Source organism: Schistosoma mansoni, chromosome 1 (assembly GCF_000237925.1).
Source record: "Schistosoma mansoni strain Puerto Rico chromosome 1, complete genome".
In the NCBI taxonomy this organism is placed as follows: Eukaryota; Metazoa; Platyhelminthes; class Trematoda; order Strigeidida; family Schistosomatidae; genus Schistosoma; species Schistosoma mansoni.
In genome coordinates, this window is record NC_031495.1 from 47779566 (window position 1) to 47806392 (window position 26827).

Sequence of the window (26827 nt, forward strand, 5' to 3'; positions counted from 1 at the left end):
GCATGCACTAAACTTACAAGATGATTCATAAAACCAATTTGTGAACTAACTATTCTTGTGTACATCACCCAGCGAATTTTAATTTTGAAAAAAAAAGACTCGTGGCTTTCATTTGGTGTTCTCTTTTGGTGTGTACCTTGAGTGTTGTGGTTTCGGGGTGTTTTTTGCCTGTTCGGGGATGGTCGGGCGTAACCCCGAGAAGGGGTTCAGTTCAATAGACTCATGATTTCAGCTATGAAAAAAATACTGGAATCTCCACAAAACCCCTTCTGAATATCGAAGTCATTAAGCTAAGCTGCAAACTTTCTGATTTATTTTTCATACACACAGTAAGATCTCCTTTCTGTTGTCCTTTTCTTTCTTTCTTATGTGGTACCATATCAGCTTTTATTCAGTCGTAATATAATGTTCTCTTGTGACTATCAAATACATTATTAAACATTGCTTTTGTTTTTCAACAAGATTTTTAACGAAATAATAAATGCTTCAAATTTTGATATACCAAGGTAATGAAATTTGTTTATGAGGTGAAAAGATTAACGCGACTTTATTAGTTGATAACAAAATAAAGGAGTATACTTTAACTACCTTTGGAAAGCTCTTTTACATATATATATATATGGTTAAAACGATAAAAAGTATGTGTCTATTTAAAAGTAAAAAAGTATCCAGATCATGGGCAATAAACATTTGTATTTTGCTAATGTAACAAACATACAAACAATTTCAGCAGAAAATACATTTAAACTTATAATTATTTAAAGTAAAACGTACTTCTTTTCAGTACAGATATTATGATATTGTTTTTTTATGTTATTTATGTTATATTTATTTGATGGATCTATTTCATGTCTAACTGTACTTTTAAATATTTAATTTATGGACTTGTGATAATAATGAAACTAGAAAAGTTTATGAGATCGTCTATTCATTCCAGGAGTGAACATCGACTCTTGGATGCAGATGCATCCAGCTGACGAGTCCCATACAGGAAGAAACGCGTATCCTAGATTCCACTGTTAGCCATCATCCATCTTTGCTTATAGTCCTTTTGACTTAAGGTAATATCTAGGCAGTCCACACAATATGCACATATGCCAATAAGAGACTGATCAATTGCAGTCCTAGACGACAATATGAAGATGCAAGCAAACAATACCATGTGAATTAAGCAAAAATGTTTAAAAATTATTAACTATGATGATATAAAGTTTTAATTAAATTGTCAATATATTAAGTAATTGAACCAAATAAATAAATCACGATTTTATAATTTATTGGGAGCTTAATTTTGTGTAGGAGAAAGCTGGAAGAATATAATGCAATTTTCTTACATATAAATATTCAGGAACAACTGGGATTATTCCCACTTAGTAGGTAGTCATAAAAGTTTTGCTTGGTTGTCACGACTACAAAAAACTAACAAATGATTAGATTATTTGTAGTATAATTGAATTCTGAAAAATGTGAAACACATAATAGGATGTCATTTAGAAATTTATTATGTCTACAAATTATTTATTAAAACGTCCAAGGTAAGACGTATTTTATGTGTTCAATGTACAGTAAAGGAACCAACCAATTTTACAGTGGTAGGAATAGTAATATGTCTGAAAAATATTTTCAGAAAATGAAACAATTCTTTTTTTTACAAAAAGTAATGTAACACTTGTGGTTTAATATCAGAAGGGGTTTTGTGAATATTATAGTAATTTTAATAGTTAAAGATCATGAATCAATTGAATCTCGCAAAGCGGGATCGTGGATGCACAGTGCTGAGGAGTCCCATAATAGGACGAAACGGCCGTCCAGTGCTTCCAAGTTTTCCATGGTTTTCTAGCTTCAATTGATTCATGACCTCAACTATTAAAATTTCTTATGTTTTAATTTAATACATTTCATGTTAAACCGCTGATCAACAGATAATATTCCTGATAATAATTTATTAAATGTGAATGACATTTGAAAAAAAGCAAATTATAAATCGTTATTTTGTACTAATTTGTTGTTTGATTTTGATGAGGTATATTTATGCTTAACCGGATTTCATGCTTTTATGCCTTTCAATAACGAATACTGAGAAATAGCTTATTTAAAGATGGGAGATTTATGTAAGTTGTTCGATTTAAAGAGTGTTTGTACCAAAGATAGACAGCTATTTCAAATAGGAAACGGTCGGGTAAAATTTGTCACTTCAAAAATCCTGACTTGTAACATTTAAAAGAATTAATCAAGGATTTCCAACCATGCAGAAAGAATATTAAGTTCGAACTGAAGAGTTCTTACTCAAAGGCCTACGTGAGGACTATTCGTTGTCACTCACCTTTATCTCTCTCTATAACTACTGTCATTCTACTTCAAATTGCCTTCAGTTAGAAGTTCAAATAACTGAGTATCATTTCAATGGTCTAAAGATAGCACAAACTATGAGGTCTGTAGCTTCTTAATTTGATCTTTGAAGATCTGGCAGATGAACATGGATAACAAATCTCAGTAACTATTTACCCGAAGATAGTCTGTAGCTAAACTTTTAACAATGATGAATTTTCAGAAATGTCCACTTGTATTCAAATTCTAATGATTACATAATGCTTGTTTAGGTGATACTGCTGATCATGTTAAAGAATGAAGTCAAAATTATAAATTGAGTTTCTTTTATATCTCAATAAACTAATTTTATAAAATCAATTTAGATAAATCTTACCACTTACTAGTGGATTTAATATATACTGTCTATCACTTTGCTTTTCTGATATATTTGTTTACTAATAATCTTCGAAAATTCAATTTATCAATTTAAATTCATATTTGGTAATTGTTAACATTGTAATTTGAAACTTATATTTCATACAAATTCAAACGTGTAGTATTTGTTGATTACTGAAACTTTAAACCGGCTAAGATACTTTAAACTCAAAACCAATAATCAAATTTGCAGTCACTTATTGAAGTTATTTGAGTGTATAACAGTTATCGATTTTAACTGGAGTATGTAGCCTGCTGTGGCTAATAGTTTTTAAACCAAAATAGTTAGTCTCTGTTGGATATGTATACATAAACAGACAACGTTATAACCTAATATAATAAGCATCGTGGAGTATGTTGTCAGTCAGTGACAAACACTGTTGTTATTCAATAATACATGTTATTTATATGATATAAATTCAACAAATACTTGTCTCAGAAGTTTTATGATGATTTAAGAGTTTAAAGTTTAAATAAAATTCTAGAAACTCATGAATTACTTGATCTCCTTCAGTTTCAATAATAATGTATTATTCCTAGTTCCCATGCGTAGAATACAATTTAAGGTTAAGTGTGCAGAGATGTATCCGGTTGGTGATTACATATTTTTATGGTCATATCATAATAACCAATCTTTTGTACACAATTCTAAGCTTCTCTAACAATTTCATTTTAAATGTTATAAGAAATTTATAATGATCGAATGAAAGAACTAACTTACTAAGATACAATTAATTTATTAAACTTTTATGATTGTTTAGTTTTTATTAGACAAGTTAGACATATGCCAGTGTGAAACTTAGGGTAGTCTGTATTCATTTTTTTTTAGTTTAATAAAAGAAAATCAAATATTTTATAGTAACAGTAAAAACAGCATGTATAATTCTTCTTTGGCCAGACAATGTATGTGTCTTCAGTATATGTATCTAACAGAATTCATTTATCAATCTCTGTTTGCTACTGGTTTCTGCAGTTCTGTTGTTATCTAAATAGTTCATTCACTTTATATTTCTTTTTGGCATATTAAATAGTTATAATTTGACGTTTGTATAACATACTGCACTGCATTTGATGCATAAATATTATTTTACTGTATTTCGATTACAAAAATTCCATTATTCATAGTCACCATGAAGTATGATTTTGTTAAATGGAGGAAAGTTCATAGGAAAAAAGATTGAATAAATAATCATCGTTCATTGTACTTCTTACTTAGATTATTCTTATCTTTATTGTGGACTCATTTTACTATCAACCTTTTAATTTACATAATTCAGAATTCTTTTTATTTTTGTAAGATGATTACAGATAGTTTGACATTTAATTTGTTTTATTCGTATTGTGCACAACTTTCATGATAGTTTTAGTCATAAACTCATATGAGTCACTTAAAAGCTGAAAGAGGATAGTAAGTCTTTTTATTTTAGAATACAACCACAATATCACTATTGTGAAAAATTTAATTCTCTGCATTCAAGACGCAGTATGCTTTACAATCAAATCAGTCATCTACAACTTAGGACCAGGCACATATATACAATGGTCCAAGTTGCCAGAACTCGTTAGCACAACAAGATGAACAGCAAATTCATGGAACTAGTTACTTCAACGGTAGTAATATATAAACACAAAGATTGTGTATAAGGATATAATACAGAAAGAAAGGATTAGTTCGTAGAAAGAAAGGTATAAAGTAATTTTAATCTCACGGTTGAATGGATGACAAACAGTGTATACACCTACACCATTGTGATCGATTCTGAGTCATGTCATACGGAGTCTCCAACCATTGGTTACGATAATCACGCAGACCCCAACCATGTAGTCTGCGTCTACCAACATGACTCAGACTAGAAGTTAGTGACTTTATGGACTGATGCCACATTTTGGTCTGGCCGTCCAGAGCGTTGTTTCCAGCAGTGGATCTATGATGAAGTTGAACAAAAATGGAGATAGTGGACAACTTTGCCGGACACCGCTTGAGGTTGTAAAATAAGATGACAGTTCACCATAAGCTCTCACTCGACTGGTAGTGTTCGTGTGAAGAGCCTTCACAAGGATTATGCACTTCTGTGATACACTTTTCAATGACAGACACTGCCATAGAACCTCTCGATCTACAGAGTCAAATGCTGCCTTTAAGTCGAGAAAAACCATTATTGTCGTGCACCGATAAGCATGTCTGTGTTCTAAGATCTGATGAATGGTGAATATGTGGTTGGTGCAACTACGACTAGGTCTGAAGTCAGCCTGATTTTCTCGTGTTTGTAGTTCACGAGTCGTTGTTAGGCGTCCGATAATTATTGAGGTTGGTATTTTAGACGCTATATTAGTCAAACGAATACCTCTACGGTTATCTGAGGAAGATTTTGACCCCTTCTTATATATTGGGACAATCAGTGATTGTGACTAGTCGCATCGGATTACGTCCAACTCAGATTTTAGCTAAAATATTAGTCAACCTAAACGTTAAAATGGGACCACCATCCCTAAAGACTTCTAAAGTCAATCCATTGGGACCGGCTGCTGTTCCTAGTTTCAGATTAGCTATAGCTTTTCGAACTGAAATTAGAGTCGGCGGACCTACTTCAATGTTTCATTCAGGCTGTTTAGGAATGGTAGGTAGTCGTAGAGTAAGTAGCTGAAGGCCAGCTGAACTGCTCCTTAAAGTTAATATCAAATGACTAATTTTGATTCCATTTATACAAATTTCCATCTTCAATCAATTTAGGGTTTAGTACGTTAATTATCTTTTGCTACTTTTAAGACAATTTCTACTGTAATGAACAAAAATTTGACTCGGAAAGCTATTTATTGTTACATGCAAAATCAAATAGTAGCTTGTAAAATATGAAAATCATACATTAAATACAATATTTGTATGTCTTCCTTCAGTTGTACTTTATATGCTTCATAATTATTCTAATCCTGTCCTTATTTAGATTGCTCTTCGTTTAGTTTCTTCTCATTATTTCATTCATTTTGTTAGTAAGCATTCTAATTCCATTTTCTGTTACATACTACTTATGTTTGTCCGCATAGGCAATGCATAACACAATACTACTTATTTAATTTAAATTAATCAGTCAAGATATTATATGAGAATCCCAAAGAAATTTACCGAAAAACAATTAACTAGTAAATATATATTAAGTGGATGAAACGATCATTTATTTTGTTTAATTATACTACTTCTTCAAAAGTCATTAGTCTTGTCAAAAAGAAATGATTTTCATAACTAACACAAGTATAATATATAAATATTAATTATGTATTATATTTGTTTTAGTAATAATACCATAATTTAAAATCTACAGTCTATAATAATGAAATTATATTCTTAGAAAATAAAATAAATTATTATCATTTCAATATACTACTAATATTGTAGTGAACAGAACACGACTGGTTGGGGACAATCGAATGTATTTAAGCAAAGATTACAGACTATCTCAATAAATTCTGATTACCAAACAATGAACAGTCAATTTGCAAATTAACAACCAATTGTTTCAATCTTCACTGTTTCTTCTCTTATTCCATTGCTCATGCATTTTCCAGACGTTTGCGTTTCATTTCAGTTCTTTCCTCATCGGTCTTCTGCCAAAATACATTCTATGTCTGACCCACACCATATACTACTTATATGGATATAAGTAGACCACACCACAATATTACTATTACAGTTAATAGTGTTATTACAGATTTTATAAGCTCTTATTAACCGATTTGTTCTTTTCTTTTCTTTCTATTTAAAGTACTATAGTATAATAAAGATTAAAATTTTCCAATAAAGCTTTATTATTCCGCTAAATAAAGTAGTAAGTCTAGGATAGATTAAATAATACCCAGTTACTAATTTTTTTGGAATATTGTTCTAATTGTAAAATACCTATCTTGATTTATTCATAGACATTAGTTGATAATTATTATTAGAAGGGGGTTTTGTGGAGATTTTAGTAATTTTATATAGTTGAAAACATGAGTCAATTGAAGATACACCACCATGGAAAACCTGGAAACACTGGACGACCGTTTCGTCCTATTGTGGGACTCCTCAGCAGTGCGCATTGACAATCCCGCCTTGCGAGGTTCGAACCCAGGACCGTTTATTCTTGATTTTTTTTATTTTTTTGAAAAAAATAGTTAAAAACTCTAATCAAATGGATATAGTTTCACATGGAATCATTATCTTTAGAAATCTTGATTTTTTTAATTCTTTTTTTTTGATTTTTTTGATTCTTTTATATTAATACAATAAATAATATTTCCACTTTAAAATACCATGTAAAATTGTCGTAACTATATAGTTCTCTGTATGTTACTTTTCAACCATTCTACGACAATTTGAGTCGGTAAAGGAACAAATAGAATATTATTATGCGAAGTGAATGAATCATGTATAGGGGAAATTAATAATGATGTTTAACCAATAATAATAATACAAAGATTTATGAGTAAAGATAAGAGAGACAATTACATTTGACTACGAAAGGTCCTAAGTAGAATAGTCAAATTAGGTCATCCAATAACTAAGATTACTATTGATTAATTGGCCTTGTGGTTGGCCAGGGGAAGGGGAGGGGTTGGAGAATATTTATAGGGTTAGTAATTTTTTGCAAAAGCTTGTCAGGCTTAAAGTCCTTCAAAAGGCTGAGGCAGTAGCCATCCGGATGAAGAAACCGGAGCTATGCGTATAGAAGAAATATCCACAACCCCTCCTACTCCCCTGGTCGACCTTCGGGTCAAGTAATCAATAGCAATCTTTGCTGTTGGATGACCTAATTTGACTATTCTACTTACGACCTTTCGTAGTCAAATGTAATTGTCTCTCTTATCTTTATTCATAAATCTTCGTATTATTATTATTAATATTGTTATTATCGGTTAAATATCATTGTTAATCTCCCTTATACATGATTCATTCACTTCGCATTCATCCCTCCTTATTACGTCTTACTAGTTTTTCACACAATTTAGTCTTACATTAAACATTTGGTAGAATATTATTATGTTTTTTTGAGATAACCACTTAAATAAGTATATAAAAGGAAATTAGTGTCGTTTTTTGAATAATTGTTTAACTAAGTTAATAAGATTTGCCCCTTTAAAAGTCGAAATAACCATATTTTCTATATTCCATGATACTTTCTCTTATATCTATTACATTTTGATAAATACTTTATAACTTCTTAATATTTGGTAGATTTTTCTAAACATTACAAATAGGAATATTCACTACTAGTACTACAGCTACTGTAGTGTGGGCTACTTATATCCACATAAGTAGGATATGGTGATGGTCAGACATAGAATATATTTCGGCAAAAGATCGATAAGGAACGAACAGGAATGAAGCGAAATCGGTGCAAAAATGTATGAACAATGAAATCAGAGAAGACGGACTGATATTTGCAGAAGGAACAGTTAAGGTTGAGACAATTGATTGTTATTTTGCAAATTAACTGTTTACTATATGGTTGCCAGATTTTAGTGAGATAGTTTGTAATTTCTGCTTAAATACATTCGATTTTCCCCACTCGTGTTCTTGTTCACTACACTATTACTACCACTACTACTACTACTACTACTACTACTACTACTACTACTACTACTACATTTTCATATATAATTCGTATTACATAAATTAATTCACATTCATTTGAATCATAGTTAACAACTGAAATGATGAATCGAATAGTACAGCTTCCATATCAACTATGCATTTGCAAAAGTCAATTGTTAACTTATTTTTTATTGCTACATGAGTCATACATAATAAAAAAGTGCTTATTAAGATAAAAATGGTAAATAAAATCTCTTATACATAAATGATTGATGTTATATAATTACGAAGCATCATTTTAATAAATAACTAAGATACACTTATGTAGACTGGCTTAGACGTCATGAATTATTGAGATATAATGCTGAAAATGCTAAAATATGTTTTTCAGATAAACAATATTTGTTAAGATATTTGATGTAATGATAAGATTATGTAACCGTTTCTTTAGGTGATGAATAATTCTAATTTATATCATTTCACATTATTGTTTATTAAGGTACATCAATCTGTTATAAAATATGTTGAAAACAAGTAGGTTGTTACATCTACTACCATATTTACATATGTTCGATGAAAGGTTTAGGTGCATTCATGGTGGAAAAAATATTTTGGAGATTGTTGTGTATTGGATTTTTCACTAAGGACGGACTTTAGTTAGCCAATAGTTGAGGACCAGGAAGCGATGAACAGTTATTATGTCCTTGTACACAAGTCTTTAGAAGGGTTTATATAAGGCCCTACAATGAGTGGAACCCTGAAGTTTCAGACTTTAATATAGGCACTTAAGCCTTATTCCATTAAGTTTTCATTCACTTATTTTTAATGAACAATTTATCAAATAATAATTTACATAATAAACCAATTTGAAGCTAGAAACATAATGGATCACCAAGTTAATTTGTGGTTTTATATTTCTTTTTACAGACATTTGTATAACTATTTGTTTAGGCAACGTGTATCGTCCAGTTTTTTTCCATATGTCATAATGATTTTATATTTTGATTTTGCTGCGTTGCCCTGATGATGTTTTCTATAGACTTATTGTATCAATGTTTTGTTAGTTATTTTATTATTCTTTTCATTTCATGGATTTATTAAGATCGGACCTTCTTCAGAGGTTTACTGAAATTCATCTCCTCACACGAACTCTTAGCAGTGTTTTTATTTATCTTGATATAGCTTCATTTAAGTGAAACATGGATAAGGTTGATTTCAACTTAACGTTAACCATGAAATATAAAAGTGAGTGCACTAACATATTCAAAGAATTATATGTGCAGTGAAATGAATCACATTTTAAAAGCTTAGTTAAGAAGGACGATGTTTTGATGATCAAGGTAGAGATTATACGAATTTCTCCTGAATATAGAAGTTTGATTCATTTGTAGGAGTGCTGATGGATTCAGTCATACACAAAAAAATGTGTACGTAAACTGTGTTTGATAGAACTTTTTAAGCAGAGATGGATAATGGCTAGCAATTGAATCCAGAACACGTGTTTCATTCTGTATGGAACTTGCCAGCTAGATGTACATGAATCCCATATTTGATATTCGCTTGGAGACTGGAATTCAGTACCATTTGCTTTAAACACCGTCGCGTTATCCCCTACGCTATTGAGTCCAGAGTTCTACAGTGAACATCAACTCTAGGATGCAGGTACATCCAACTGACGAGTCCCAAATAAGCTAGAACGTATGTTCTTAATCTCACTCTTAGCCACTAAATATCTCTGCCAAAACAATGTTTGTGGCTTAAAAGGAATATGGAAGAAATCTATACCAAATACTCATATGCCAAAAAGGGACTGATCAACTGATGTCTTAAACAACAATGAGAAGATTAATCGTAATCAAATGTACTTTTTAAAATAACATAAGAAAATTACAGAATGTTGTGTATTCTCAAAATATAAATTACAATATTTTTTTATTGTTTTATACTTACTAGATCTCTTTTTCTATCAATTTAGATGCTCGATACTTTGAATTTTGTGCCAATAAAATATGAAATAATAATCAGCTGATTAATTCAACAAAAAAAAGGGAACAGTAATATGAGTTATATCAATCCAAATTATCAGTCAGTTGGTATGAATGAACTACAAACCGATATTGGATTTCATGAAAAGCAAATATTACAAAATTCAAAGTCAACTATAAATAATAATAATAATAATTCAAATCATTATCTTAATAAACCTGATCATATTTCAATGACCAATAAAAGATTTACTTGTAAAAATACAACAATGTCTGTATTACAATCTATATTACATGCTGGTTCAATGGATTCTATCCCAATGTTAGTAACACGATGTAATGCATGTTTAATGTGTTTAAAAGATTTGATACGACAGGCATATGATTTAGTCATTCCTGGATCACCGTATTATTCAGTAATCTTAATGAAAGTAAGTTATAATGGATGTATGAGTTTGTATCATATTTGTAGAGGATAATTCCTTTATAACTTTAAAATATGATATCGCGTTAACTGTGTATTTTATTAGGCCAATTCTTTTTCTATGACTATGAATTTACTCGAGATTATCTGAAAGCCAGAACACCAGTTGCTGGAAATGTATATTGTGAATAATTAATACTTGTTCAAAAATGTCTGAAATGTTGAAATTGAAATATTTTCAAATCTGACTATGACAGCCGATAGGTTCCACTAAAGGCATCTGACCAAATAATTTAAGACATTGAATTTAAAAGTAAGACGTTGAGTTCATAATGCATCAAGTTAATACTTACAAATATAGGAAGATAATAGAGAGCGGATTAAGTAATCATAAAACATAGAATATCTTTTTGGAAAAATGACAAGTAAAGTTTGTAAAATACGCAATTTATTTGAAAGGAATCCGGTATCTTTAACTTAAAAGTGAACTAATCTTAATCAAATATTAGAAACAATCTTCTCTTTGCAGTAACCAAATTATAAGGTCATATTTGAATATTTTGTGGAAAACATTTCTGAAACGAAAAGTATCATTCTGAGAAACTGACAATAAAAACACATGCTCCATGTTGTAATTAGATTACAGTAACCTAAATAAAATGGTGTTGAGTAGCTGTTTATGTTCGTTCCTTACCCTAAACTTCACATTATTTTCCCTTTCGCTGTTAAGACTCTTGGATTTCTTAAATAAAACGTATCTCGGCTCTCAGTTTTATTGTCATTATTCAAGCTAAATAGTGATATTTCCAAAAGCCTCTCATGCCTATGTCATTCTCACCAGCTTGAACTTTATCTCTATAAATCACGACTTCTTATTACATCATCAACACATTGTTTATTGAACTTTTAAATTGTAGTATTATGTTATAACGTGTGCGTGCGTACGTGTGCCCTATTTGAGATATGCACGTGCTGATCCCCGCCAATCAGAGAGGAGCGAATTATCTATCAGAGCTATGATACACAAAAGCCATATGATCAGTCTTGAGTACTTATCAGTCCTGCTATCTGCCTAGTCCAACCAGTTTAGTCCAGAACACCAATAACAACCTCTGCAATATGAATCATTATTCACAAACATACTGGGTTTATATACCAATCAAACAGATCACATCGTACCATAAAATGGGAAGTAACATTTATACAAGATTTGGCCAAATGTGGCTGTGAATAGGGGGAACAGTAATCAATAGTCTGGAGATAACTCAAGAATCGTATAATAATAGTTCAAAGGTCAAAATAAAGCTAATGATAAGAGGAACACGAATACGATTAGGTTAGTTACTTAACTATTATACAATAGGAAATATACATATCACATTGATCCATAAATAGTCCTCAAAGTTACCATTCATAATTCTCCACGGGATACAACATATTAGTTAGTTGACTTTTTGAAATTTGAATTTCATGTCGATAGTTTTATTTTTTCTGTTGGATACTGAATTCATTTCAAATCCACATCAACTAATTCACTACATTTCCCATAATTATTGACACTAAACAAAAACAATGACAACATTTCTATTTAGTCTAGACTTCTTATTAAAAAATAAACAAATTATTGCTTATCTTACATTTTTAATATATTTTCCTTTAATTTTATCAACCTGTAAGAAATAAATTTAATCTTACTGGCTAGTTTACTTGATTATTTGACTTTTAGGAAATGTTTTCACCAGGAATTGTCTATAATTGAATAAATCATAAATAGCAATTAGTTAGTTTGGTACTGATAGGCAGTATAAAAATCGAAAACTTGACAGAACGTCAAATCCTGAACACTGCATCTTTAATGAAGTACAGTGCAACTAAGTTATTCTCTTGAATACTGATTAGTTTAATTTTAGAATTCGTTTCATTTGTGATATGTCAAGTTGATGTCGCTAACAATTCATTGTCTTAAGCTTCTCTTCGTGGATAAACAGTTATCACTTAAACTTCAAGAAATTCTTTTTGATATTAGGCACTAATGAGTAAATAAACTATTATTCAACCTCAATAAAACCTGGAAATTCCGAATGTGATCTTGTGTGTTTTTTATATTCATCATTCCAAAAAAGAATTCCTCAAATCACAACAAAACATCTATCAATCAACTGAAGTCATTCTTTGACGAAAGTAATTTCTTTGAGAAAATATTTTCAAATTTAGATTTAGTCAGTCCTGAACATTTAATAATAGGGATTTAATCAGGTTTTACATCATTTCTGTTGAATGTAATATTGATTAGTACATTTACTTGTTTTCTCTATCCATCTGTATACATTTCCTTCTATATTCTCATTTGCTTTTGTTTTAAGATATAAAAGGAAATATGAACAATACAAAAAATAATGTAAAAGGTCAAGATAGGATTATTAAAGAGTGTTATTATCACATACAGATGTATTTATCCATATCTTGGTGGTTATCATCATATTTTCTTAACAGATGTTAAGGTTATTTTTAAATTGTTTTTGCCTATACTACTTTTATTTTATATTTTTTTCTAAAAAAATCAATTTCGGGGATTTGTGGAGATTGTAGTATTTTCAAATTTCAATTCACAAGTCACAAGTCTATGCTAGACTATCATAGAAAACTTGGAAGCACTGGACGGCTGTTTTATTTTTAATTAAATTAAGAATTTCGGGATAAAATTATGAATGAAATATTTTGTATCGAACTGGAGCAAGTTAAATTTTAATATCTTTATAGGTTTACATTCACTTGTTGTTGTTGACTTGTATCTCCCCATGGTTATTTTGGACTACAATTGATTAGTTTCTTGTTGGCATATATGCATTTTATGTGGACTGCCTCCATATTGCCTGAAATCACAAGCTTTATAGGCAAACATAGATAGTGGCTAGCAGTGGAATCCAGGACGCAAGTCCCAGAGTGAACATCAACTCTCAGATGCAGGTACATCCAGTTGACGAGTCTCAAATAGGACGAAACGCGCGTCCTGGATTCCACTGTTAGCCACTATCCATCGTTGTAGGTTTGTTTGCAGCTTTTATATTTCAAGCTGTAAATATTACATAACTGTTTAATGATGGTGATATGACGTAAACTGAATAATTTCGTACAATGATAAGATGTTATAACCAATGTAGTCATTATTTAATGATTGTAGAAGTCTGAATATATTATGATGGCTTAGGAATCATTGTATAGCGATCAACTTTGAACAAATATTATCGTTGGTCTGTCCAATAATTATTTATTAATTACTATTTAACATATTTTACTTACTTACTTGCTCCTGTTACTCCCAATGGAGCATAGGCCGCCGACCAGCATTCTCTAACCCACTCTTTCCTGGGGCTTCCTTTCTAGTTCTAACCAATTTTTGTTCATTCTTCTCATGTCTTTCTCCATACTATTTAATATATATCTATTTATAAGTCATTTATACAATTACACATAGTAGTTGTGAGTTGTTTTAGAATAAACATTTGACTAAAAAGCCAGTATTAAAATCTTGACATTAAATTCTTCTGATTTAGTATGAATTAATGAATAATTTCTCTTTGGATATCTTGATTAATACACTGTGATTATGACATACTTATATCAATGGTATTATTGGATGAAAGTAATTTCCGTAAAAATCATTTGTGTTACAAGTAGCTGTTTTTGTGAAACCACATTTATTCTACAAGTAAATTTTACAGTTATTTTTACTTGTTTTGATCAGTGAAACAGTTTTCTTACACAGATTAATTACACATTTGGATGGACAAAGATATCAGTCAATGTTGTCATGGATATGGATAAAGCATTGAATTTAAATTTAACACGATCGATGTAGATGAAAATACGATAATCATGTCTCAGATATACATTTTTGACATAATGACGTGTATAACTTTTGACTTTCAGAAGGTTCACAATTAAACAATAAGAAATAATTATTACCATTTGCTTTACAACACTATGAATTTATTAACAGCTCACTTACTAGAAGTATGTAATTAATTAACTAGACATTTTTATTTGTGTGAGTAATTGTCTTCCTTTAGGAACTAAACGCTGCGCAATCTGATAGAATACTCAGTTGTTAATTTTTTAAGATCTTAAATTATTTAATTTTTGTTGTTAAATGTTGGTTTCTTTCTTTGAAAGTTAACTTCATCAACATTTTTCGAATTCGAATTTCCTTAATGACCTTTTTTATTTAATGAGATAGTATTTTATTTCAGTTTCTCAACTTTCTTATGTTCCAAAGTCATGTTTTCGTTACTATGTAAACAGAATCATTTCATGGTAAGGAAAGATGGATAGTGGCTAGCAGTGGAATTCAGGATACGTGTTTTGTCCTATTTGGGACTCGTCAGCTGGATGTACCTGCATCTGAGAGTTGATGTTCACTCTGGGACGCGAACACAATACCTTTCGTTTCAAACGTCATCGCGTTATCCACTCAGCTACTGAATCCTGATAGCCACTTGCCTGTGAATTTCAACTTCATCCCATTGGGTTCGAATCTCAGAGTTGATGTTCACTCTGAGATGCAGGTACATCTAGCTGACAAGTCCAAAATAGGACAAAATGAGCATCCTGGGATTCCACTGCTAGCCACCATTCATCTTTGCTTATAAATTAATTAATGGTTTTAAATTCAATAAAACGAAGTTATTCAGACCATTTATTATCTTTTTGTTTATACATGACCTAGTGAACGGTAATTTATCCATAAGCTTATGTATTTTCAGGAAGCCTCCAGAAATTCTATAAATTTAACTGATTAATATTTTTATCAAATACCTTTTAAAAGTAGTATATGGGATCAAAATGTTCTTTCTTAAATAATTAGGCATCATAGTTTGATTTTATGAGATTATTCTTATTTAAGCTGGGTGTAGCGATTCATATGTTCAACTTATTATATTTATTATTTCTTGTTCTATTCAATTGTTCACTATATTCAACAAATCATAAAACCATTCATGATTCATATCTGTAAACTAAACAAAAAAAATAAACATTTCCCAAGGGATAATGACAGTTATTATGGATTTAGTGTCATTACTATCAAGGAAGATAATGTTTATGAATAACTGATATATACTGATATTCTTTTTTGATAATTTTTGCTTTATGTGGTTAGTTGAAAATTTTACCTTAAAAAATTCAGTTACTGGGTTTATTTTAAATGTAATGGGATATAAAAAATCATGAATTATAATACCATTATAAGTATCCAAGTTAATCATAGTATATCTAGAATGATTTAAGTTAAAAGGATGGGCTCTAATTTGTACTTTTTTTATTGTTTACATATAAGATATTTATTATGGAAAAAGAATATACACCCCAAATGATTCATCATTTTTATTCATAAAAGTAATAGAACTACAATGAAGACATAATTTCTGTTTCATTCTGAATTATATTCAAAGAAAGATTGGATGTTCAAAGTTCCTTACCAAAATGAATTTTGATTAGAAAAGCAACCAAATGAACTGTTTAATGTTAATTTATGAAGCATTCTAAGACTATCCTAGAACTACTGAGAGGAAATTGTTCTACTTATTCTTTAATTCTGTCAGCCATTCTGAATATCATGTAATGACTTCTAAATAATAGATATCTGTTACCTTTTGAAATATTCTCTGATAAACATCTTCGCACTTCTGGAAGTTGTTTGTACGGAGTTTTCGTATTTTTTTTTCGTAGATTATCAAATTTCATTTCTATGTTTTATGTTCATTTCGTGCACCTCACTACTAGAAGGGAAATAAACGTTCCTCCAAAGAACAAAATATTCGATTGCTATTTCCATTAGCTAATCAACAGAAACTAGTTGTAATAAATAAATGTGTTCAATGACCCTTGATTAGTGATTAACATTTTATCAGTTGAATTCATGAATCGATCTAAAATAGAGCACCATTAAAAGCCTGAAAGCACTGGACGGCCAATTCGTCCTAGTATGGGACTCAACAGTGCGCCCCCGCAATCCCGTACAGGGAACTCGAACCCATGATGTTCCATCTCGCATGCAAACGCCTAACTTCTACACCGTTGAGCTAGTATCCAACGGCATTAATATCTAACTCCAATCAATCCCTAAACTTGAGCAACTCTTCATTGAATGTCTGAGGGAGATAACTCTTAGACATTATCACTGTTGGATACCAGCCCGACGGTCTAGAAGTTAGGCGTTCGCATGAGAGACCGAACGTCATGGGTTCCAGTTCAGTGTACGGGATTGCGGGAGCGCACTATTGAGTCCCATACTAGGATGAATCGGCCGTACAGTGCCTCCAAGTTTTCAGTGGTGATCTTGTTTAGATCAATTCTTGAATTCAACTGTTAAAATTACAACAATCTTCACAAATCCCCATTCGGATCACTATTTTGTTTATTTATAAAATATTCATAGAATAAATCTATTCAGGATATTGTTAAGATCAGTAAATAAGTTTAGTTGATTTTCTGTTATCAACGTTGAATCGCATAAGTGATTAATTTATTTTTGAGTTGAATAAGAAGTTACGGTAAACAGTTATCTGGTAACTTTAAATTTTTAACATTGCATTGTCTAATCGGTAAATGTAAATGATTGTTTCTTTTCTTTTTTGTCAATTAGACTCCTCTTTCACCAGCAATTACAGCGCAAATTCTTGAAAGTTTGAAACTACCAGATCATCCACTTCTCAAAGTTACTGATGATAGATGTGCATCATGTGCTACACGATTTATTCAACTAAAAATTGATGCACTTAGTTATGTCAGAAGAAGCGTTTTATCAGCTACTACAGGAAAATTAACCAGAGTATCACCGACATTAATGAGATTAAATGCTGATCGAATGAACTTATTGCCTAACGAAAATTCATACTGTCAATCTTCAGAAGCAGATAACGTCAAAGTGGATTGGATAAGGTGGGTTATGTAACTCTATAGATAAAATGTTTATCAGTATTCTTTCTTAAATTTTATGAATTATTGGTATAGATATGCCTGTATTCTTTAGTCACTTCAAAGTTCCTCACAATATGAAGTCATTAGTTCTAAATCTTTGTTCATATTAAACTGCATAGTTTCTTTACTGCGGTTCCAAAGATTGAGTTATTTGCTTAAATCAGTTTAAATATCACTAAAGTATTCTCTCAATTTGTATTATCAATCACTTCATTTGGTATAATCAGGTTATGTTACTCTATAATAGCAAGTAGTATGAATCATTCAACTAAATTCCCTTGTCTACTATTTGAAGCCATGACATAATTTAGGAAAGAAATTTTCCGAAGTAACAAAACAGAGGAATGATGTTACCATCAGCCAGAGGCTTTTCAGTTGTTTGAAAATAATGAAGTCGTAACAATGTTTGTATGACATATCGTGTGCTACCATTCGCTACCCCATACGGTGTTTTGATGTTTGTTAAGAAGATTTTGCCGACATACTTCCCTAAAACTAGGTAGATTAAGTAAGGAAAAAGAAAGACTCTACAAAAGCAAGTACCCTATTAAAGTACAAATGCCAACTTAGCTTATAAACCAGGAAATCCGATATCTGAATTTGAAGTTCTGTCATAAGCTCTACTACTATACAGACAAGTTGTTAAAATTGACGTAATTAAAAACTAATGTTCCTGAAGTTATTGCTAATCCACAGTTGAATAGACATTTGTATTTCTTTAAAAATGATCGACTTGGTTTCACATAATTTTATTTACTTATTTCATATATATATCTATATTTATATATATATATATCTTCGTAACGTATATGAAAAGTAAGAGGAACTTATCGAAACAGTTCACTGGGAATCCCATTTTCCATACTAACCACATTGAATAAGGGTATCATTATTACTGTCGCCATTATTATTATTTTCATCATTATTTTATCAACTATTTAAGTACATGCTTGTCAGCGTTTAAAATGAGGTTCCATGATGATAATCTATGTATCTAGTGTCTCAACATTGGAACTGAATTTGACACATTAACAGTAATATAATCCGTAAGTTACTCATAATATATTATTTGAGATTAACTTTGAACTCCAATAAACATAAACCATTTAAAAATTAGATTATGTAGCAAATAAATATCTGTGAAATTTCTTACGTACTCCTGTTACCCCCAATGAAGCATAGGTAGCCGACCAGCATTTTTAAAACCACTCTGTCTTAGGTTTTCCTTTCTAGTTATATCCAATTGTTGTTCATTCTTCTCATGTGTGTCTCCATTTCTCGGTGTAATGTATTCTTTGGTCTTCTTCTTCTCCTTTGGCCTTGAGGATTCCATGTGGGGGCTTGCCTTGTGACGCAATTAGGTGCAGTACTCATTGTCTGTTCCGTCCACTTTCAGCCCTTCTTCCTGATTTCTCCTTCCGCAGGAATCTGGTTTGCTCTTTCCCATCTATGAAATAGATTTATTTTAATGATCTCATTCAAAATTATATGTAAATAAAATTTATTATTTCTCTATAAATTATTTAACAAGCTTAAATATTGATAGATAAAAACAATTGCTACATCAACGAAAAAACATTTAATAATGTTTTACTACAATAAAAGTTTATGTTTTTAAATGCTTCAGTGAGTTCTATTTATTTGGTTTCCGTCATGAAATCACAACATTGGTTCCTGTAAAAAATCAGCTCAACATTATGACATTACGATGATATACGTCAGTGGATTTTATGATGTTTTATAAAATATTTATAACACACATCGATACGTATACTCTTGGATTATTGCTTCTATGTACTTGACAGAATTTCGGGACTAAATCAGATACAATATATACAACTACCAAGATTAAAAAAGTAGTTTAGAAATTTCCACGACATTATTTGAACCAACTGATTAGATCTTATCCATAGTTTTTTTTGAATTCATTTACCTATGAAAAATGCAATTTCGAAAAGTTCTACAACTTTGTACTGAATGACTTCGATGTAAGTACAGAACATGTTTCACATGTTTTCCACGTCCCGTTTGGTGACAAATGCCTCTAGTACTAAGGCTATTTAAACAGACACTCAATCCCACTGGGGTAATAGGTAGCTGTTGCTTTCTAGTACGATCCTCCTCACGTGCTTAAATTCCCAAAACTCTCCAATAACATCGATTAACATGACAATGAGGCTGTGAGACAATTTATCTGGAGTTCAATGAATCAAATTTCAAGCAACATGTTTTTCGGTCAGATTTTTAGGCTGAAAACTACAAAAGTTTTATCATATACTTATTCCGAGTATGGAATGTAATTCGACTTGCCACCAATAACTTCTCTGACAACTTTAAAACTCGTAAAAAGCACGCAGTCATTAGAAATGTTTATTTCTAATGCTTCTGATTTGTATTTATAGTACCTGTGCATTTGAATAAAACCCGACTCATAGCCTCAAAGTGGTGCTGCCGTGTAGCTAGGGCAACCTTGTTAGCTAATTTTGGTGGTCGTCAGAGGTCGAACTAACCCACTACCCTGTTGTAAATCAGAATGATTGGGTTCCCGATTCGGGGCTCAATAAAATATTGCGGGTTGCCCGATGTTTATGCTTATGTATATGAATTGCATTAGTTTTGGCTTGTGTGGTTTATGTAGCTGGGTATATGCAAGGAGTAAGCGCGTGGATTAGCACTAGGAATGTAAGCTGAAAAATATTTTTGCTCTATGTCCAATAAAATCAGTGGCTTAATCTTTCAGGTCGAAGGAAATCAAAAAATGCCGTAGCAAATACGAGGGAGTAATGACCATTAACCTTCTCTGAAAGAGAGCTTATATCTACGTGTATGTCATGAGGTGGAGGGGCGAAAGCCTCTGTACCAGTGGCATGCATGCAGTGCGTCAGTGACAATCAGTTTTAAAAATACATTCGAAGGGAGTGGTGACCATGTACCCTTCCAGGTGCGTGAACATACCTATATGTATGCTATAGGATGCATGAAAGAAAACTTGTTTGTTAGTGACATGCATGTAGCGTATATATGCCCTTGGTGCGACTCCCGAGCGCTAAGACCAGGGTTTAATAATTTTCCCACAAAACCACATCCACACAGTGGGTTTGTGAGTCTTGTAAGAAGGAAACCATTTCTAGAAAAGCCAATCGGCTTCACTAGATATGGCGTGACCTACCTTAAAACGACTAAAACACCTTACGAAGGGAGTCGACATCGCATAGTTAACAGAATGATTTAATATTCTCAGTTTACTGGCAGATTGTTTACTCATAAAGTTGAATGTGAAGGATCTTTGAACATTCAGACATTTTCGATGTGTCTATTTACTACAAATTCACCTAAATTATTTGAAATATAATTCGAACAGAATAATGAACTAAATAATAAAGCCAGTATTTAACAAGCTAAAATACCAAGGAGACAAAATAAAGTGATTTTCATGTTATACTTCACCTGAAATCATCTTTTTGAAAAGCTTTAATTTTTAAATATAGATATAAGGTCCTTTCAAACACTCTATATAACTAAGCATATACTACAAGGTTTGTACCACTGACTGTTGATGCATTTCCAAGGACCAGGGTGAAATTAGTTTGCACCACAGATTGATGTCAGTTGGAAAACCATTACGAATGAGTAGAATGTTCCTGTTCTAATATGCAATTACTTATTACTTACTACTTTATCAAAGTGAAAAATTACATAAGTTGAGGTGAGTGGTTTTGGCCTATAAAGTTCAATCATTTTGAAATGGAAACTGATATTACCGATGGGTGTGGATAATAGTTAGGTTTAATCATGACCTTTTTCCAAACATGAAGTAATTAATCCGGAACTCTAGTGAGGTTGTGGCTTTGAAATATTTAGGATTTCTATGATAAGATAAAATGATTACTTACTACGACGTATTTTCACTGGTATAGAAAGTTTGATTCAAATTGTTTTTCATTTTTGCCTAACGTTTCATAAAAGACTAAAATTAAATAAACTTACATCAAATACACAAATACGCATACTAGCATCAAAAAGATACGAACACTGAAGAATAATGCTGGCACAAGTCATTTCATTCATTACATTAATACATAGAATAAATAACTACATTTCCTAAGCCAGTTATTAAAATCTAATCTTGAATATCATAGTAACTGAGAAACTGAACTGTAAAAAGGGTCAAAACTTATTTTTTTCAAATTTTTACTCATTATCCCTTGAAATCCTTTATTAGTATCATAATAACCTATAGACCTAAATTAGATAATTTACAATAAGGTTAGATTTCATTTTGTTTTTGCAATACGAATAGAAAAATAAAAAAAACTGGATGAAAAATTTTTTTCTCCTGGCAACAAAATCCCAAAAGGAAAAGCAAAAAAAAAACAACAAACGAACAATCCGTAAATCTTGTGACTTATATGAGATTATTTAGTATGACGCCAACAAAATACACAAGAATAAGTTCTTTATTTTTATTACCTTATTTTTTATTTAAATGTTATTAGTGATTTTGTACTGTTGAACGTTTCGTTTAAATTGATTTACATAAGTACTTTATCCCTATTAGTTACATATATCTGTGAACAATATTGATTTGATCATTATTAGTATATCAATATTTATGTTGATAATGATTATAATCTATAACTAAGCTTATGTATATTCTCTCTTTTTTTTTAAAGTCTTTATGAAATAAAACAAGAACAGTTGTTGTATACATTGAACATATAAGATATTCGTTAATCTACTGAATAGTCTTCTTTTTCACATTTATATATGCGGTTAATTTCAATAGTTAATTGATCATTAAAACAGTTTGTTTCATTTTAAACAAATCTTTAATAGAAGTGATCATACATTTAAGTGAATTGATAATACTAAATGAAGTTTGTTTAAACTTATTCGATATTTTATTTTTATGGTTAGTTATTTTAAAGAAAGAAAAAAAAAACAAACAAACAGATTATGATCGTGAACAGTTGGTTAAGACAAATTAGTATATAAGGAATATATATTTGTAAAATCTCAGCAAATGGATTTGAAGTAAATCCAACGTTTCGCCTGGCAATCTGGTCCAAGCTTTTTCAAGGAAATATAATCAAGCATCAAAATTATCGCGCGATTTCGTGGATTGTTTGAGGTTAGACATTAACACCGCTGGATGCCGGCTCAATGGTCTATCGGTTAAGTGCTCTGGCGCGAGAATGGTAGGTCCTAGGTTTGAAACCCGCGGGGTGGGATCGTGGATGCGCACTGTTGAGAATTCCCACAATAGGACGAGTTGGCCGTCTAGTGCTTCCAGGTTTCCCAGGGTGGTCTAGCTTCAATTGGCCCATGATTTTAACTATATAAAATTACTAAAATCTCAACATAACCCCCTTGTGATAAGTTTGATAAATCGATTTATTTTTATTGTTAAGTTTAGTAAATTTTTGGACCGAATGAAAAACAGAAAGTTAAAGGTGAAGAAAGTGAATAAAAGTGACAAAGATGTTTAAAAAAATACTATATAAACAACAAAATCATTATCTATGTAAAATTGAGAGTTTTGATCTAATGATAGAACTGGAAGTTTCACATATGGTTTTTGGACATAGAGTTTAAACTTGAACAGCTGAATTGTTAAATTCTCTACAGAACATGACGTTGTGATTCATGCTCACTTTGAGCCTTTTATCGATTTAAATGTTTGAATAACAGCTCTGAAAATGCATATCTATGGATTTACCTGAACTTATAAAGTATCTTAACTCTGATAATCTGAGTAATGTTGATTAATACGCTCCATAGATCATGGTTAACTGACTGGATACTGGACAGTCGTTTCGTCCTAGTCCGGGGCCCCTCATCAGTGCGCCTTCAAAATCCCGCACGCGGGATTCAGTGGTGGTCTAACATGATCTCCATAAAAAAAACTCGACAATGTTCACAACCCGATACTGGTGACTAAATCCTGTTAATTCACTGAAATATTTGGTTTAAATTTATCGTATAATTACTTTACAAATATATCACATTTATAAATCTCGTAGGCACACGTAATATCACTGTCTAACATTATCGATATTAAGTTCAAAATAACAGTTTCATCATCACATATTTTCGTCAAACTGTTATCTCACAAATAATATTTGTGAAATTATTAACTTACTCCTGTTACTCCCAATGGAGCATAGGCCGCCGACCAGCACTCTCCTACTCACTCTGTCCTGGGCCTTCCTTTCTAGTTCTACCCAATTTTTGTTCATTCTTATGTGTGTCTCCATTTCTCGGTATAATGTGTTCTTTCGTCTTCCTCTTTTCCTTTGGCCTTGTGTATTTCAAGTGAAGGCTTACCTTGTGACGCAGTTGTTTGTTTTTTCCCAATGTGTGTCATATCCACTTCCAGATTTGTGAAATTAACAAGCATTAAAAAAGCATCCTAAGATTAGAATATTTCATAAGAGTTTATTAATCGTTACACTATCATTCCATCCATATATATATTATGTATGGAATATGTACATATTACTTGAGTTTGTTGATAATCTGAGTTGTTAATTTACCATGGAAAACTCATGTTCACAGTTAGAATTTCTTATTCTAAATGTATTCGAAAAGCCTCAAGTTTTTTCCCTAATTAAATCCACACATTAACTGACAGATGGACTGTCGATCAAGTCTGTTTATCATGCGAATGTGACATTTGTATATAACAGTGTTTCACTTTACTTGATATCTAAATTGTTCTCCTAAAGTTTACAGGTCTACATTTCATAGGAGCCTTTGAGCTTACTAAAGTTTAGCGTAGAAAATCATAGGAAAGTTGTTCAGACATCACTAATAATCTATATCTGACCAATAATAAATAGATAGGCATATCGGTGATCTTTATCAGAACGTTCTGTGTTGTTCAACAATATATAGATAAAGTTTAAGTTTCAATGAGATCATCGATATCGATGCAGATAGATCCGGTTTGAACAAAGTTTAGATAGGCGATTCTAATATGAGTCACACTTGAACTTTACGTTAAGTACATTTTAAATGTACTTTAAATAGGATCGGATACAACGTTTCTTGATGAATATGCTTATTCTCTTTTGTCCAATTATTTTTTTCTATTACTGGTCTGTTTTTCCTAACGAATTTTATGTTTGGTAAGTTAAACCTCAAAAAAATATTATTAAAATATTTTTGTGCAGTCTAGAAAATATTTATTGGATGTTACGGTTACGTTCCATCAAAGTTGGACAGTCGTTAGTAGTGAAACTCGAACACAATTTGCATCAGTTTTAGACCCTGTCAACTAGATGTTCATATATCTCAGTGTTTATGCTTACACTGAAGTTTGTTACCTTGACACACTAAAACAATGAATAATGGATTGACATTTGAAAAGAAAGGTAATGTATTTAGGGTTCATTATGAACATAAACAACGGCATGCAACTGAATTCAACTGAGAAGTTCCAAAAATTCCCAAACGCTATCTATGGGTCTCAATATTAGACATTATTTAACCTTAATATAAAGCATTTAGAAACTTAAAATGTGAAATGTAATATTCTAAAACCACTTATTTTCTTTAATAGCTTCATTCTTGTTAGTGGTGATTTAAGCAGTGTTTCTTGATGAAATAAACATTGGCATTCTATTAGAATTTATCTGTATTAATTGAGTTATAATGTTATATAGAACTATAGTGATAAACAGTTACCCTTATGGATTTTACAAGATTACACTGTTCACGTATTAGCTTGCTACTGTCTTTTAAGAAATCGTTGAATTACAGTAGATGCTATGGTTCCAAAAATTTACAGAGGATTCATATGAGAACTTAGGAGTGTCATTGAAGATACATTTATAAAGATCATGACTATCTAACGAAAAAATATATTTGTTAGAATCCTGACAAACCAGTGTTACTTAAAGACCTGATTTGAAGAAACTAATTAAATCGGTTTAGACGACAATTCAGTATTTGGATTCATTTAGTTCTGAGAATTTACTCTGTTAAATCACATATTCATGAGGTTAATCAACTTCACATTATACAAACAATTGCTGCTAGAGTACTTGTGAAGTATTAGGGTACGATAAAGAATAGTACGTGGTATCTATGACTATCAGCAGATGTACAAGAATTATCTGAATAAATGTTTGAAAGATTGATAGGTCTCATGGAACAACTTCACAATTTGAAAAATATCTTTACTTCGGCCAATAATTTATTCACATATTTAAACTTGTTGTCTGATAAGAACACTTAAAACACTAATTAGGATACAATGCATGGGTTTTTTAGTCACAGAATTACTCTGTCTCATAGTTTAGTATTGAAAAAAATTGCGAACTACCTAAGATTCCTAAAATAAGGCCTCAACGCGAAATTGTAATAAAATCATGAAGGGTATTGTAAATATTCTGTCAGTCAGTCACAACGTACATCAGTTCGAGTTGCCATACCACATTAACACAAAGATGCAATTTTCGATTCAAATCCCATAGTGGTAGAAGTAGTAGGAGTGTAAGCAGTAATCCGAAATACTAGGGTTAGAAGATGTTATTCAAGGGGTATAATCCAGTGAAATAAATTTGAAAAGAGAAAAAAGATAGGGGCATGAAGAATTCAGAAGATTAAAATTTGGTAGAACACAAAGAGTGGATGCACCTTCGCCATTGCAAATGATTTTGAGCCATGTCACTCAAGGTCTTTAACCATCGATTGCTATCATCTCGCGGATCCTAATCAGGTAGTCTACATTTACCAACATGGCTCAGTCCACTTGACAGTGAATTCATGGATTTGTGCTATGTTTCGGTCTGGTCACCCCTAGCTTTCTTCCAACCTATTCCTACACCATAAAACATCGCACGTACGGGCAGTCAGTTTAGCTTAGTTTTATGTGCCAACCCGTAGACTCCAGAATGTCACCACAAGAATTTACCAATAATGCAACTATGGCAATGATGTGCGTCATGGCATGTTGATACTGTTTTAATTTTATGATAATTTTAGCTCAACTTTCTATGGACAGAGCTTTCGAGATCTGTTTGTCTGTCAACTTCAGTACAGTTCCACTAGGAAACAAAGGCTGCACACAAGTATACATAGAGTTCACTTCTCTATAATCAGATAAAAAAATTTATTTAGCTC

The 26827-nt window shown here is 31.3% G+C and overlaps 1 protein-coding gene across 1 annotated transcript in view; it reads left to right on the forward strand.

Moving 5' to 3' along the window:
• Positions 1-10529: 10529 nt before the first annotated feature.
• Smp_169350 (hypothetical protein) overlaps positions 10530-26827 on the forward strand; it is a gene marked incomplete at both ends in the record, with an annotated part of 39430 nt that continues 23132 nt past the window's right edge. The window contains 2 exons of the mRNA XM_018794648.1: positions 10530-10727; positions 17364-17659. Of these exons, the coding sequence (XP_018649039.1) occupies positions 10530-10727; positions 17364-17659 (494 nt within the window). The remainder of the gene's footprint in view (positions 10728-17363; positions 17660-26827) is intronic.